We start from the raw sequence: 14,452 nt of genomic DNA on the forward strand, positions 1-14,452 counted from the left end.
TCACCTGGTGCATGCCCACCCAAGGTCTTCCCTCTAGCCCCACTGCTCACCTGTCCACTCAGGAGGGCACTGGCAGTTGTAGGTGTTGACACCGTCCACACACGTCCCCCCATTTAGACATCGGTGCCCTGGACAGTCGTCCACATTCACTTCACAGTTCTGGCCCTCGAACCCTAGCATGGGAGGAGGAAGCAAGGACGGTCATTGCCAGGCTGGCCTGCTGTCCCCCCACCTCTGCTGCCTCCCTTAGGTACAGCTCCCTCACCAGGAAGGCAGGCACAGTCGTAGGTGAGGTCGCCACTCTGTCTACAGGTGCCCCCGTTACGGCACGGCGAGGGAGCACAGGCCACCGAGGGGCTCTCACACAGTGGCCCTGTGTAGCCAGCTGGGCACTGGCAGCGGAAGGAGCCAGGCGTGTTGAGACAGGTGCCACCGTGGCGGCAGGGCCCGCCCACCCGGCACTCATCCACGTCGCTTCGGCAGCTGCGGCCCTGGTAGCCAGGTGGGCAGGAGCAGGCGTAGCGGCCATCGGACCCCACCGAGCAGCGGGCACCATGGGCACAGGGGCTGCTGAGGCAGGGGTCTGACAGGGAGCAGTCCGGGCCTGGACGGAACCAGAAAGGGTGAGCCTGGGCTGACCACACCCTTGCCTGCCTCAGGCTCCCTTCCAGACCCTCCCTTACCTCGGAAGCCACGGGGGCAGCGGCAGGAGAACCGGGCGGTGCCTGCCACCACCGAGCTCTGGCAGACACCATGGCCAGCACAGGGGCCGGAATGGCAGGGGTCTTCCAGCTGACACCGTTCACCCACCCAGCCTGGTGGGCACCTGTGGGCAGAAATGGCTTGGTGGAGAAAGTGAGGGCAGGATAGCCCCAAACACAGAGATAGGCACAAGAAAGACAAGAAACACACAAGCAAACAAACACGCACACTCATTCATCCATGCAACAAATATTCCCTGAGCACCTACTATGTTCTTAGCAATAGGAATACAGCAGCAAACACAATTAAAGTGGTCTCTGCCCTCTTGATGTTCACAGCCAGGTCCGGCAAAGAGAAGATATACAAATAATGAATTAATAAGCAACATGCCGGGGTGGGGCGGTGGTGAGGGCCATGAGGGCCATGAAAGATGTAGTGGGTTGAGTGGTGGCCCCAGAAAAGTTATGTCCATGTCCCAGAACCTGTGACTGTGACCTTATTTGGAAAAAGAGATGTAATTAGTGATGTGATTAAATGATGGACATCAAGATGAGATCATCCTGGATTATCCAGGTGGGCCCAAAATTGAGTGACAACTGTCCTTACTTACAAGTGAAAGGCAAAGGGAGATTTGAGAGAAAGAGAAGGCCATGTGAAGAGACTGGAGGAACACCTGGAGGTTCTAGAAGCTGGAAGAGGGAAGGAAGGACTCTCCGCTAAAGCCTTTGGAGAGACTGTGACTGCCAATACCTAGATTTCAGACTTCTGGCCTCCAGAACTGTGAGAATAAATTTCTGTAGGTTTCAACCACTCAGTTTGTGGTAACTTGTTACAGTAGCCACAGGAAACTATGACACGGGATAAGGAGGATAGAGTGATGGGGGTGGGGAAAAGGCAAATACATTTTCACAGTGAGGGAGGGGGTCATGGGGCTGTGTGGGCAAGAGTAGAGGAAACGGGAAATGCAAAGTCTCAGGTTCCCAGGCACACACAGACAGACCCCAAAATATACAGATACACAGAAGGACACACCAACACGATGTATTGCCCTGGCAAATACTCAGATACCAACCCATAGCCTCATTCACGAATATGGACTCTCACATGGACAGACAGGAGAACCCCCACCAATCCTCAACTCCTTTCCTGGGGGCACATACAACCCTTCCTTCCGTTGCGGGGAGGAGGTGGCCACCAACGCTGGTGCCCTCTTGTTGGAGGAAGGTCCTTCAGCCTGCAGCCCCCTCCAAACCCACCAAGGCAACCTTGAATATGCGGGTAAATATGGGGGTTGGTCTTAAGACCAGAAACTTCCAGACGGTGGGGTCAGAGGGAGGGGCTTGGAGAGACAAGAGGGTCCAGGCCCGACCCCCGACGCTACCCACCCCTCGCGCCGGTTCCTCCTCTGGCTTGTTCAGGTCGCTCGGGGCTAAACTTAAGTAGCTGACTCAGTCTTTAGCGTCACCCACAAGATCCCCTCACCCCGGCCCCCACTGAAACAAGTCGGGGCACGGCCGGGTGCAGATGGTGTAAGAAGGGGAGAACCCAGCTCCCAAGCGCCCTCTCCTAAGGCCCTCAGGCCAAGGACTGCAGCCAAGACAGCTCTCCGGGAGCGGAAGTGCTGCTCTGGGCGCTGAGAACTGCGCACCGCCCCCCGCCCACGTCAGGCAGGGCGTGGCCGCGCGGCTCCCTCCCGGCGCCCCGGGCGGGTTCCCACGCTCTGCGGCCCCGCGCCCCTGCCGACCGGTCTGGCTGGTTCCAGCTTCGCCCGCGCCCCGCCCAACCGCCTGTGCTTTGCGGGAGACTGGCGGGGGCAGGGGTGTGTGTGTGGTGGGGTGGGGGGGGGAGCACGGACTTGGCGGGGTGGACTAGCTAGGGAGGCGAGCACTAAGAAATAGAGACAAGGGTTTGAGAGCCTACTTTGAAGGGGAGAGTTGGGGGATCCATGGAAGGGAGACAGATTGGGGCGACCCCGAAAGGACACGAGTATTTGGAACCTTGAAGGAGACTGGGGGTGGGGGGCGTGGGGAGTGCTTCCCACGGCCCAGGTCTGGGGACTGAGCTCGCTCCACTCCGGGCGATCCGGGCTCCGGGCCGCCGCGCGGGCCGGTGATTCACCTGTCGGGGGGCGGGGCAGCCGCGGGCGCATTCACCTGTCGGCAGCATTCCAGGCGCGGAGCTCCAAACGCAGGCGCCCGGCCACGCGGCTCCGAGTCCCACCATCCCGAGTCCCACCGTCCCAACCCGAGGAACCCGCTCAACCAGGCTAAGACCCCCACCCAGGTGAGCCACAGTGGTGCTCCAAAGTGCGTGTGTAACTTCAAAGGGGCTCTAATGTCAAAGCAGACCACCCAGCTTGGACCTGGCACACATGTTGCTGAATAAATGGATACATTAATGAATCGATCAACGGCTACTGGGTGAACTGCTTTTACTAATGATAATATTATAAAAAGGAACCAAGCATTTCCCCATAACATTGAGAGGTTCCACCTTATGGCACCTATTTCCTGTGTCCCTACCATTATTAATAATGATAATCCCCTTTATTAAGCATTTACTGTATGCCCAACACTATGCTGATTTCACCATCTGAAGGGTCTCTTACTCTTTACAATCAACCCCATAAAGGAGGGAACTATTATTGCCCCATTTTCCAGATGCAAAAACTAAGGCTCAGAGAGCTCAAAGCACTTGCTTTGAGCCCAGAATTCAAACTGAGTTCTGTCTGCCTCTGCTCAGCAATTTCCCAGGCCCTGCCCTGCTCCCCCAACCCCCTGTCTTTCCTTGCATTATCCAACATTGCATTTTGGGGGCCCCTTCTGGTCACAAGCCAGGGAGAAGCACCCTGTGTCACAGATCAATGAGGTTCAGGGAGGGGAAGTGACTCACTCAAGGTCACACAGCAAGAAAATGGCAGATCAGGGCTCTTGTGCCCCCACCACTAAATCTTGAGATGTGGGAAGGTGCAGATGCTGTACCCACTACTACCAAGCCACTGTCACTAGTGCCGGAAAATTTGTTGATTGAATAACTACCTGTCCATCAGGGGATTTACACAAGACCTCAGGCAGCAGAGAATTCTGTGAAGTTGGTGTTGGTGGACCCATTTTCCAGACTGGGACACTGAGGCTTAAAGAGTTTTAAGTCTCAGGCCATCAGCAACATGATGTGTGATTTGAACCCAGGCCAGGCAGACTCCAGAGCCTCTGCTCCTAACTCTGCTGCATTCAGTGGGGAAACAAGGGGTTGCCCAAGCCACACACATGTAGGAAGTGGTAGAAGCATCTGTGATGAACACAGAGGCAGGGGGAGAAGACAGACCGCCTCCCCGGACAGGGCCCACTCATGGCTCAGAGCCAGGCACTCACAGGCAGGCAGCCTCCCGGGAGGGCAGCTGGGTGCAGCGACCTCCATTCGCACACGGGCTTCCATCCAGGCAAGGGGGCGCTGGGTAGGGGTGAAGGAAGGTGGGGGTGTCAGGCAGGCACCCAGGAACCCCAGCCCAGAGTGAGACTCCCCCCTTTCCTCCCTCAGGCAACAGCTGCGCCAGGCTGGGGGCATCTCTGCAAGTGCCGGGAGCCCCCCATCCACAGTTCCCACGGCCCCCCGCCCTGACCCCAGCTGTTAGGGCTGCAGCTGTCCCTGCCAGCTCGAGCCCTGGGAACCACAAGGCAGGGGCGGGCAGGAGGAGGGGCCGACTTATGCCAGATGTGGGCGCTCAGAAGCTGCCAGAATTGGGGGGGGGGGGTACTAAGGCAGGAAGTGAGGGTGCTGCTGAGTGTTGAAGGGAGGTCTGGGACTGTGTGCCCAGATCCTGGGGTTGTGGAGGGGGCAGTGGTGGGGAGTCCTAGGGGCATATGGGTCTTCCTTCCCGTGATGTTGGGCATCTACTCCAGCTGGGCAGGCCTGTGTGCTAGGTCTGGGGAGAGATGCCAAGGCATGTACTCCATGTGCCTCCAGCATTGGCTGTTGCAGGGATAGGGTTTGTATTGAAGGGAGGGGCAGCTGGCACAAGATGTGGGCTGCCCTGTCCAGCGTCGCCATCCCTGAGGGCTGTGTCCCTCTGGGGTGTGGCACAGTCGAACTGTCCTGTCAGATGGGTCAGGGGCGTGGCGGGGTGTGAGCTAATGGAGAATTGTGTGTGCCAGCAGGTGTGGGGCTGCTGTGTGCATGTGTGCCCGTGTGTGCATGTATGAGAGAGAGAGAGAGAGAGAAAGGGAGAGGAAGAGGAAATGAGAAAAACAGAGACAGACATAAAAGAGGAAACTAGAAGCAGGCAGACACAGAGAGAAGGAGATAGAGAAGGACAGAGTCAGATAAAAAGGGAAAGATAGAACAAATTAAGCTGGACATGGGAATGCACCAAACAGGGCTTCTGTCCCCTTCCTCAAAGGACAAGCAGACAGGACACTATTACCCAGACAGGAGCCCGTGGGTGTTTGTGAACTCACACTGGGGGCCACATGACACAAGCCGTGGGCCCTGCTGAGCTGTGGGCCCTGTGAGCCACATGTGTGTTTGCGTGACCTGCATGGATGTAGAGATGTTTATAGACTGAAACTTGTTATGTGTCCATGTATGTGAACTATGTATCTGGGTATATAGCTGTGTGTCTGTGTGTGACCTCTGTGTGCCTGGGTGTGTCTGTGTATGGGTTGGATGTGCCCGTCTGTCTGCATGTGTGAGCTGGGTGTAGGCATGTCCTTGCATCTACGTGCATCTGAGTGTGTGCAGGCAGTGTGTGTGAAGTCTTGGGCTGGTGGTGCAGGGTATGTGTGAACATGTGTCACTGTATGTGCATGCGAGTGTGAACACATGTGAACTGTGTATGTCTGTGTCTTGTGTGAGCTGGCTGTATTCCTCCGCAGGTGTACTCTGTGCGTGTGTGCGCACGCACACGTCCTCATCTCTGCACGTGCGACCCAAGACTGTGTGTCCTGTGAATGTGTGACAGGCCATGTGGGTGTGGGCTGGCCTCGCGGGGGCGGTTGCTCCTGCCTGGTCCTGACCCATCGACCCCGGGGCTGAGCTGGGGAGGCCCGTTTCCTGCCGCAGCCTCCACCCCTCCCAGTGCTGAGCCCCACGTCAGGGTCCAGAGACCCAGGGCCAGGGCCACTCGGCCCGCATCCCTTCCCTGCCGGCCAGGCCTCCCTTTAGGGGGTGCGCCCCTGCAGCCCCGGCCCGGGCCCCGCCGCCGTCCCGCTTTGTCTGGCAAAGAAAGCGCGAGGCTGGCCGGGGGGAGGGGGTGTCTAGACGGCGCGGCCATTGTCCCGGGCGGGGGAGGGGAGAGTGGGGAGGGGGAGGGGCGGGGCCCCCCGGCAGGCTGGGTAGGGGCTCGGGCTGCGGGGAGGGGGCGCCGGAGCCGGAGAGGAGCACGTGGGCTCGCGCCCCCTGCCCTCCCCTCCCTTCCCAAGGCGGGGACGGGGTCCCGGGGCCGTCCGGTCCTGGCAGCCAGGGGCGGGAGCGAGGCCGCGGGCGGGGGAAGGGGCGCGGGCGCAGCTCTGGCTCCAGCTCCAGCTCTGGGTCTGGGTCCGGGTCTTGCCGCGCTCCGGCCTGGGAAGTTTTCTCCGAGTTTAGAGCTCCGAGAACTTCGCGCCACCTCCCCGCCCCCCGCCCGGCCGGCCCTGCTCGGGGTGGGGTGGGGGGCTTTTGTGCGAGGGGTCCCCGACGTGGGGGTACTTGGGTTCCAATCGTGACCTTCCCAGGACTCCAGACGGGCGTAGGTTGTGAGAGAGCCCCAGATTCTTGGGCCCAGAGACGCCCCCGCACCGCCTCCCCCCGCGCTAATCTTGATCCCCGCACCTCGCTCGAGCTCCCAGTCCTGGGCTCCTGTGTCCCTTCATTCCCAGCTCAGATCTCCCCTGGGCCCCAGTTCCTCGGGCTTCTGGGGTCCTGCCTCGCCCCCAATCCCAATTCTGGGTCCCTGCCCCCCGGGACTGCCACACAGTCCCCGGGCTCCTGCGCTCCCTGTCTCTGCGCTCTGGTCCTTGGTTCCCAGGCCCGCCAGCCCCAGACTCGGGGAGGCCTTGCACTCCGTTCTTACCCTTCCCCCACCCACTCACCCCATCCCGCCCGCCAGGTCCCGGCCCCTCACCTGCAGCCCCCGGCCCCGCTAGCAGTAGCAATAAGGGCAGCGTCCGCACGGACGGCAGGGGTGGCGGCGGCGACATCAGGCGACGGCGGCGGCGGCCCCGGGGCCCCAGCCCCATGGCGGCCGGCCGCGACCCTTCCTCCTCCCTCCTCCCTCCTCCCTCCTTCCCTGGGCTCCTGGCGCGTCCGGGGCCAGCCTCCGCGCCGCCAACTTCGCTGAAGTGAGACTGCCGGACAGCCCCGCCCCCAGCTCTGGGCGGCTCGCTCCGCCCCGGGGCCAGCCCTGAGCTCCCCCGCCCCCGGCCTGGCCTCCCGGGGTCCCTGCCCACCCTCCACCCACACAGCCTGGGACCCGAAGACCCTCTTGGAAACTCAGGCCAGCTATGCGGTGAGACGCGGGCCCAACCAGCGTGACAGACACACCCAGCCTCCTGAACATCCCCCCTGCTCCCCAACACCCATCCAGAGCGGGAGACGCACACAGAGCCAGGACACAAACACAGATACTCCCCCACCCCCGACACCCCGAAACTGAAGCCAGGCACGTCCTGCAAGGCTCATGAACACACAGCCAGGAGGCACAAATGCAGAAGCATGCACAGAGCTTCCTGGGGACTTAAAATCTGAAACACTCACAAACTCTAAACTCAGGCCCAGCCAGACCTTGAGCCTTAGGCGATTTTTGCAGTCTCGGACCTCAGACACAGGCTAGGAGTCATGTGTGCTACCAAACACCCACAACCCTTCTTACTCTCAGCCCTCTCTGAAAGCAGCCCCTTCCTCCTCACTACCCTGTGTGAACCCCAAGAGTCCAACCCACCCCCCAGCCCCACCCCATACCCTACACAACTTTGCCAATCAGCCAGTCTTGCTCAATTTGATCAAACTGTCTTCTCCAAAATCAGTCATGCTGCAAAGCCACCCTGCAGTGGGCTCTGTCCCTGTGGCAAGAATGGGGACCCCAGAAAGGCCCCAAGCCCAGCCCTAGAGAAGCTCTCAGTCTGGGGAAGAAAAAACCAGACACAGACACCCCCAGCACTGTGGGCTTAGGGCTGGGCCAGAGGGAGGGACGAGTCTGGGGAGGGCATGCAGAGGGGTCGGTGAGTGCTCTGCTGGGGGAGGGGGGGGGTTACTTATTCATTCATTCATTTATTCAACAAATAAATATAAAGCTCCAGCTCCATGTCCGGCTTTGTTCCAGAGGCTGGGGATACAGTTTCCTCCCCCAGGGAGGGCGTCACTGAGAAGGGTTCAGAGGGGCTCAGCCCAGAACTGGAAGAAAGACATCCCAGAAGAGACAGGTCTGCACCCAGAGGAGCGGGCAGAGTCAAGTTGGGGGGGAGGGGAGAGTGGGCAGCTCAGGGGTCGGGCTGGCCCTGAGGAGGAGGAGGAGGAGAAAGAGGCCAGGCTGACCTGTAAGTATTTGGCTTGGTGATGAGGCTGCAGGGAGGAATGGGTTGGGGGTGAGGTGCTGAAACCGAGGAGCCTGAGGGTCACCCATGAGGCAGCTAAACACTGGGGCTAAGCATGGGGCACCAAGGTGGGAGACAGTCACAACTGACCAGGGCCCAGTATGGAAGATGAACCCCAGCCACAGGGGACAGGAACTGAGGATGTCCTGCCACTCTCAACTTATGAGTGCAACCTCCATCTGGGAGGAGAGCTATCCACCCATCTTATGGGTCAGCCCCCATGGGGGTGGGTATCTTCCCATCTTATGGTGACTTGCTGAAGGCTTTCTAGAGGAAGAGTTAAGATCTGAACCCAAGTCTGAGTGACTCCAGGCCACATGGAGTGAGAGGGGTGGGAATGGGGGTGGGGATTGGGCAGAGAAAAGGACAAAAGTTGCACAATAAGAAGGGCTTACTCACTGTGAGTGTGCTGAGTCAACAGGCCCATGGGGCAGGTGCCACTTAAGTCCTTCCCATGCCCATCACCCCAGGAGGAAATCCAAGCCCCCCAGCCCTGCTTTCAGAGCCTTCAGACCCTCTCCAGCCCCTCCTGTCCCCTTCATCATCACACTGAGTCAAACTCCATCTTCACCCAGCAGGCTTTGCACTCTCATGGCCTTTGCTCAGGTTGTTCCTTCCTCTGCCTGGGACACCCAGCTAGTTAGAAGGACCCTTTTGCATTGCTTCCTCCCCAAGCAGGAACTCACAGCAGATGTGTTCTCTTTAAAAATGCACTTCATAGGAGTTCCCCGGTGTCCTCCTGGTTAGGATTCCAGGCTTTCTTTCTTTCTTTTTAAAAATTATTTATTTATTTGGCTGCGCCGGGTCTTAGTTGCGGCACACAGGATCTTCGTTGCCACGTGCTAGATCTTCGCTGTGGCATGCAGACTCTTAGTTGCGGCATGTGGGATCTAGTTCCCAGACCAGGGATCGAACCTGGGCCCCCTGCATTGGGAGACTGGAGTCTTAGCCACCGGACCACCAGGGAAGTCCCAGATTCCAGGCTTTCACTGCCGTGGCCCGGGTTCAATCCCTGGTCAGGGAACTGAGATCCTACGTGCCACGCAGTGTGGCCAAAAATAAATAAATAAATAAAAATGCATTTCCTTCTAGTTATAGGGAATGCTCTACTACTTCCTGCATATGCCACTGTTTTGCCCATGCTGGTCCCTCTTTCTAGCATGCCTATCCATCCTCCATTCCTGTACCTGAGGAACTCCTATTCTTCAAGATTCCAGTTCCAGGAAGCCCTCTCTGCTCCCCACCCCCAGCTCTCCTAGTGCCCTCTTGCCCTACCGCTTGGCCTTGTCCACAGGGGGCTGGGGGTGTCTGTATCTTTCTTTGCTCCTCTATACTGGGGGCTCCCGAGGCGCCAGGCATCACCCAGCATGAGCTGGGCACTGAGCGGGCAACATGGGAGAGTTTGGTGACTCCAGAAGTGGCTGAAGGAGTTGGGATCCTCAGCCCAGAGGAGCCACCACCGGGGGCCCAGACCACTCTCTTCAGTACCATTCTAGGGATCTGGGGGTCCAGAGACTAGGGGTCCAGGGGGCAAAGATAGGGTCTTCAGCAGCGGGGCTAGCTCCTCCCCTGACCCATCTGAGAAAGGACTTTCTGCTGGAAGAGATGCTCTAATGGGTGCTGAGCTCCCTGTCACAAGGAGCAACCAAGAACCTGGACACACATTTTGCTAGTCAGGAAGTCCAAAGTCTGCTACTTTGTTGATCCAATGGCCCCTGGTCTGTGGCAGACAGAGACAGAGAGGGAGCAGTAATGGTGAGTACAGCATGGGGGGAGTGGGGACAAAAGGAAGATACCCTACTGGTGTCAGTCCCTTTCTGAAGCCTCCAAACTCTGAGGGCACCCACTCAGCAAGGCAGAAGGTGAGCGTCCCCTCTCCAGGTTTCTGCTGCCCTCCAGCCACGGTGGCCAGAATAGCCCAAGGTGTCTGGATCCTTGAGGGACAGGACAGTCAGAGCAATTATTCCCACGGCTTTGCAGCAGACAGCTGCCCAGTTCCCAACGTGGTGGGGGTAGGGGTGGGCTTGAGCCGTCTCCCCTGCCCCTGCCGGCTGCCTTGGCCAGGGACTGCATTTCTCCTCAATGAGCTCAGTCCCCTGGGATGCCGGTCCTGGGGCCAAGCCAAGACACAGCTGCTGGGCCCAGGCCCACTGACCGGGAACCTGAGAACGTGCCCTTGGCTTATCCTCTTGGGACCACAATCCTGTCCTCTGCACATGGAAGCTGGGGCCAGGCTGTCACACCCAGGCAGTGGGCCATGGGAGCCCAACAAGAACCAGCAGGAGAGGGAGCTGGCGGGTATGGGGCCTGGGCAACAGTGGGAAGGCTGGATCCCAGGGGTTGTGGGCTGCAGACCCAGCCAGCTATCCTGGCCACTGCCTCCCTGGGGCTGTCTCATGCTCAAGTGGCTCAAGGCCACTGCCTCCCTGGCTCCCCGCTGCCCAGAGTGACACCCTCCTCACCTTGCCAGTTCCCCTTCCCTGTCTCCCAGGCTTCCCAGTTTTTGCACAGGCTGTGCCCACTGCCAGGAACACCTTTCTCATATTCGGGAGACTCCATTCACCTGACGGCTCACTCTGACCCTCCAGCTCTTCTCACCTTCATTCAGTCATTTGACAAACGTATACTGAGTAACTACTTGGTGCCAGGCCCTATTATAGGTAGAGGTGACAAAGACAGAGGTTTCTGCCCTGATAGGGGAGACAGACAAGTAACAAGAAGGCAAACAAACAAGAACCACAGAATGTGCATGAGAGATGAAGAGATTTCAGTTCTAGGGGGTCAGGATAGGCCTCGCTGACGAGGGGACATTAGAACTAAGATCTGAAGGAGGAGAACAAGCCAGCAAGGCAAACAGCCTGGAAGCGTGTTCCAGGCAGAGGGAACAGCAAGTGCAAAGGCCCAGAGGAGAAAGGTGTGGGTAGAAGAGAAGAACACCAAGGAGGCCAGGGTGCTGGGTGCAGAGTGAGCAAGGGGAGGGAGCTCAGGGAAGCTGATGGGGGCCAAGTTTCCAAGGGGCCAAAGGGTCTGGGGTTGTATGAAAAGTACAGTGGACACCACTGGAGGGTTTTAGCAGGGGGAAGCTGATGTGATCGAGGCTGGAAAAAATAACACTGCCATTTCTTCTCCAAGGGAACCTTCCCTGCAGTTTCCCATGGTCTCCTCTGGCTCCTACAGCCTCTTCCATTTCAACTCCGACCACTCCATGTGACCCTACCTGGCTCCCACATCATTCTGAGCTTTGTGGGCCTCTGTCTTGCTGACTACTGAATCCCCAGTGTCTAGCACAGAGCCTGGCACATAGTAGGTAAAATAGTTGTCAGTTGAATGAATGAATATACCCAGCACATCTCGGGGGAAGAGCAGGACCCAGGAGCTGGGACCCGAATCTGCTCAGAGCCAGCCTTTGAGATGTCCCTGTCTGGACACAGACATGTCTGGCCTCCATTAGATCAGAGCTCAGTCAGGGGAAGGGATGGGGGCTGGTGGGGCTTCCTGGAGGAGGAGTGGATGTGAGGGCTGAATGTGGAAGAAAGGGGAATGAAAAGAAGGGAACTTAACTGTAATCAAGCACCTACTGGCTCTGCCGCTCTGGGCAGGGGAAGCAGGGAGGCCATACCCCACCCCTTCTGGGGTGGAGGCAGTGGTTTCCCTGCCTTAAGACCCTCCACTGGGCGGGACATCCAATGGAGGTCTTGGCCTCATGGGCTTTGGGCTCAGACCACTCCAGCCTTCCTCGTCCATGGCCTCACCCAGGACCCCACCTCCTCCAGCTCACCTCTGAACTATGACACTCCGATGTCCTTTAACTGCCTTCTTGCCTCCCTGGATGCTGAAACTTGTCTTCCTTCCTTCCTGCAGGTGTGGCACTTGTCCTCCCACCTTTCCTCCTGCTTCAGAGAAGGGGAGCACCTCCCTAAGGCTTTTCATTACCTCCTCCTGTGGCCAGAGGTTGAGGTCTCTTCTGTGACAAAGTGAAATCTGCAGCAAATGCTCATCTCTCACACACACAGCCCTTCCCCAAGCTCCTGTCTCTCTCCCCTGCATCTCCCCCCGCCCCGCCCACTGCTCCCTCCGTTCTTCCCCTTCTCCACTCTGCTCTATGCCCCAAGAGGCTGACCTCTACAGACTGTATCAATGGACATCCTTGTCCTCCGGCTTCCAGGTGGGTTTGGCCAATAGGAGGCACTGGCAGAAGATGAAGTGGGGGTGGGGGAAGGAGAGAACAAGATATTAATTCTCCTGTATCTTTCCCTGTAGAGTCACCACCTCGGCTGACTGTGTTGCTTGACCAAAGGCCCTGTCCACATAGTCCACACAAACCTCTCCCTGATTTCTGCTAACGTCCTTCCTTCCCCTTTCCCCATCAGGTCAGGGGGATCCGGAGATGGTAGTGGCTCTCCAGGGGTGCTTGCTGGGGGTGCTGCACTAACCCCTGTTGGTTTCCCCAAACCCTGCCCGCTGTACATGGTCCCTGAAGCAAACCCGCCTCAAATTGTCCCATCTGAATGTGCCAGTTGTTCCCTCCAGGATCCTGACTGGGGTCCCCAGCTCTTCCCTCCCATCCCTGCTTAACCACATTCAGAGCATCCAAGCCCTCTGTCCTCAGCCCCCACTCTCAGGTCTCCTCCCTTATGATCTGCATGGCTCAATCCTCTCAATCTCTCAGCAGCTTTTGACACCATGGGCTATGCCCCTCCTCCTGACCTCCCCCCACTCCCCATTGCTGAGGCATCATGCTTGCCTGCTTCCCCTTCTACCTCTCTGGTTTCTCTCCTCTGCCTGTCCCTTAGATGTTGGGGGCCTCCAGGGCTCAGTCTCCAGTCTTGTTCTCCACTTTCTTCTGGGGAGACTTCATTCTCTCTCCCAGCTTCAGTGCCCTTCTACCCCACCATACATGGATGCTTGTTTGGTCATCTTTGTCTTTAACCCATTAAAGACAAGGGTGCTTCTTAGTCCCTGCCTCAGGGGTCCAGCCCCCTCAGGCTGAACATGCCCCAAACCTGCTTCTGGCTTTCCCTGCATATCTGCTCTTCCCCCAAGTGCCTGGACTTAGACCTCATCCTCTACTGCCTGGACCATGCCCATCCTCCTTCCAGGCCTCCCCATCCTCAATCTTCCGTCCCTGGTCCTGCCCCCTCACCAACCCTGAAGTAATATTCCAGACACACACAGATCTGTCCGGGACCCTCCCCTGCGGTCCCCACCACACTGGGGAGCAAGCTCCTGGCCTGGCATTCGAAGCCCTTTGTAATCCCACGTCTTCCCATCCCAAACATTCCTCCCAGTCTCACAGAAATGCTAAATCACCCGTGCATGGGAGGCTTCTGTGGATTGGAGCACATTCTTGCAGGAGTCATCTCTAAGGCCTTCCCTGCCCTCCTCCAGGTAGGTGCCCCACCCTTCACCCCCGGTCCCTCATTCCTCTCAGGCCTGACCACCTAGGGCTGGGAGAGTCTGCCCGGCTTTGTCTCCCCCGTCCCTCTTCTGGTGAGGGGCCACGGATTACAGCTGGTAGCGAGGACAGGTAAATGAGTGGGTGAGCGAATGAATGAATGATGAGTGAGTAAAGGATGTAAGGTGATCTGGAGGCGGGAGCTCAGAGAAGGAAGAGGGAGAGGCTGAGCCCGGGAGGGGCCTCAGCCAGAGTCCAAACCCTCCGGGGGCCAGCTCCCTCATGAAGTGATGAGGTCTCTGAGCCCCTGGCTCTAAGAAAGACGCTCCCGGATTGGCTCAGGCTGGGAGAGGCGGGTTTCGGCCGAGCCACTAGTCGCTATTGGCTCACTTTCCAGGACTCTGCCCAATCAACGCGATCGCTTTTCTCCCCTCCCCACCACACCGCCTTTCTCCCGCCTGCAGCAGCGGAGGAGGAAGACGGCGCCTTCTCGTTACCCTGGCAACCGTCAGCGGACCCTGTCGCCCCGGCAACTGTCCGAGGCCTCCCGTCAGCCCTCTCCTGGGCCTCTTCGGTCACCCAGACAACCGCTACCCATTCCGGTTAACCATCAGCCCTTTCCCCGTCACCCTGGCAACGGTCACCAGCCCCACCACCCCCCTGGACACACGGTCCTCATCCTGCACTCAGGCCTCCTCGCCCTAAACCTTCGCCCCAAGCTGAGGTCCCGGGTTCCCTCCTCCTCTCGCCCATCTCCCCGGCCCCAGAGGGGCACTGCTCCCACCCTGGC

General features: G+C 58.6%; 1 protein-coding gene across 3 annotated transcripts in view; it reads right to left on the reverse strand.

Moving 5' to 3' along the window:
• NOTCH3 (notch receptor 3) overlaps positions 1–7,012 on the reverse strand; it is a 33,548-nt gene extending 26,536 nt beyond the window's left edge. For 2 of the 3 annotated variants that reach the window (XM_082382836.1, XM_082382834.1), the window contains exons 1-5: positions 6,800–7,012; positions 4,074–4,152; positions 684–826; positions 266–604; positions 51–173 (exon numbers count right to left, since the gene is read on the reverse strand). In XM_082382836.1, coding sequence (XP_082238962.1) covers positions 51–173; positions 266–604; positions 684–826; positions 4,074–4,152; positions 6,800–6,914 — 799 coding nt within the window. In that variant the 5' untranslated portion in view covers positions 6,915–7,012. The remainder of the gene's footprint in view (positions 1–50; positions 174–265; positions 605–683; positions 827–4,073; positions 4,153–6,799) is intronic. The other variant, XM_082382835.1, reaches the window with a different exon arrangement.
• Between the last annotated feature and the right edge of the window lie 7,440 nt (positions 7,013–14,452).

This window comes from Balaenoptera borealis (assembly GCF_965194805.1).
Source record: "Balaenoptera borealis genome assembly, chromosome: 2".
Taxonomy (NCBI): domain Eukaryota; kingdom Metazoa; phylum Chordata; class Mammalia; order Artiodactyla; family Balaenopteridae; genus Balaenoptera; species Balaenoptera borealis.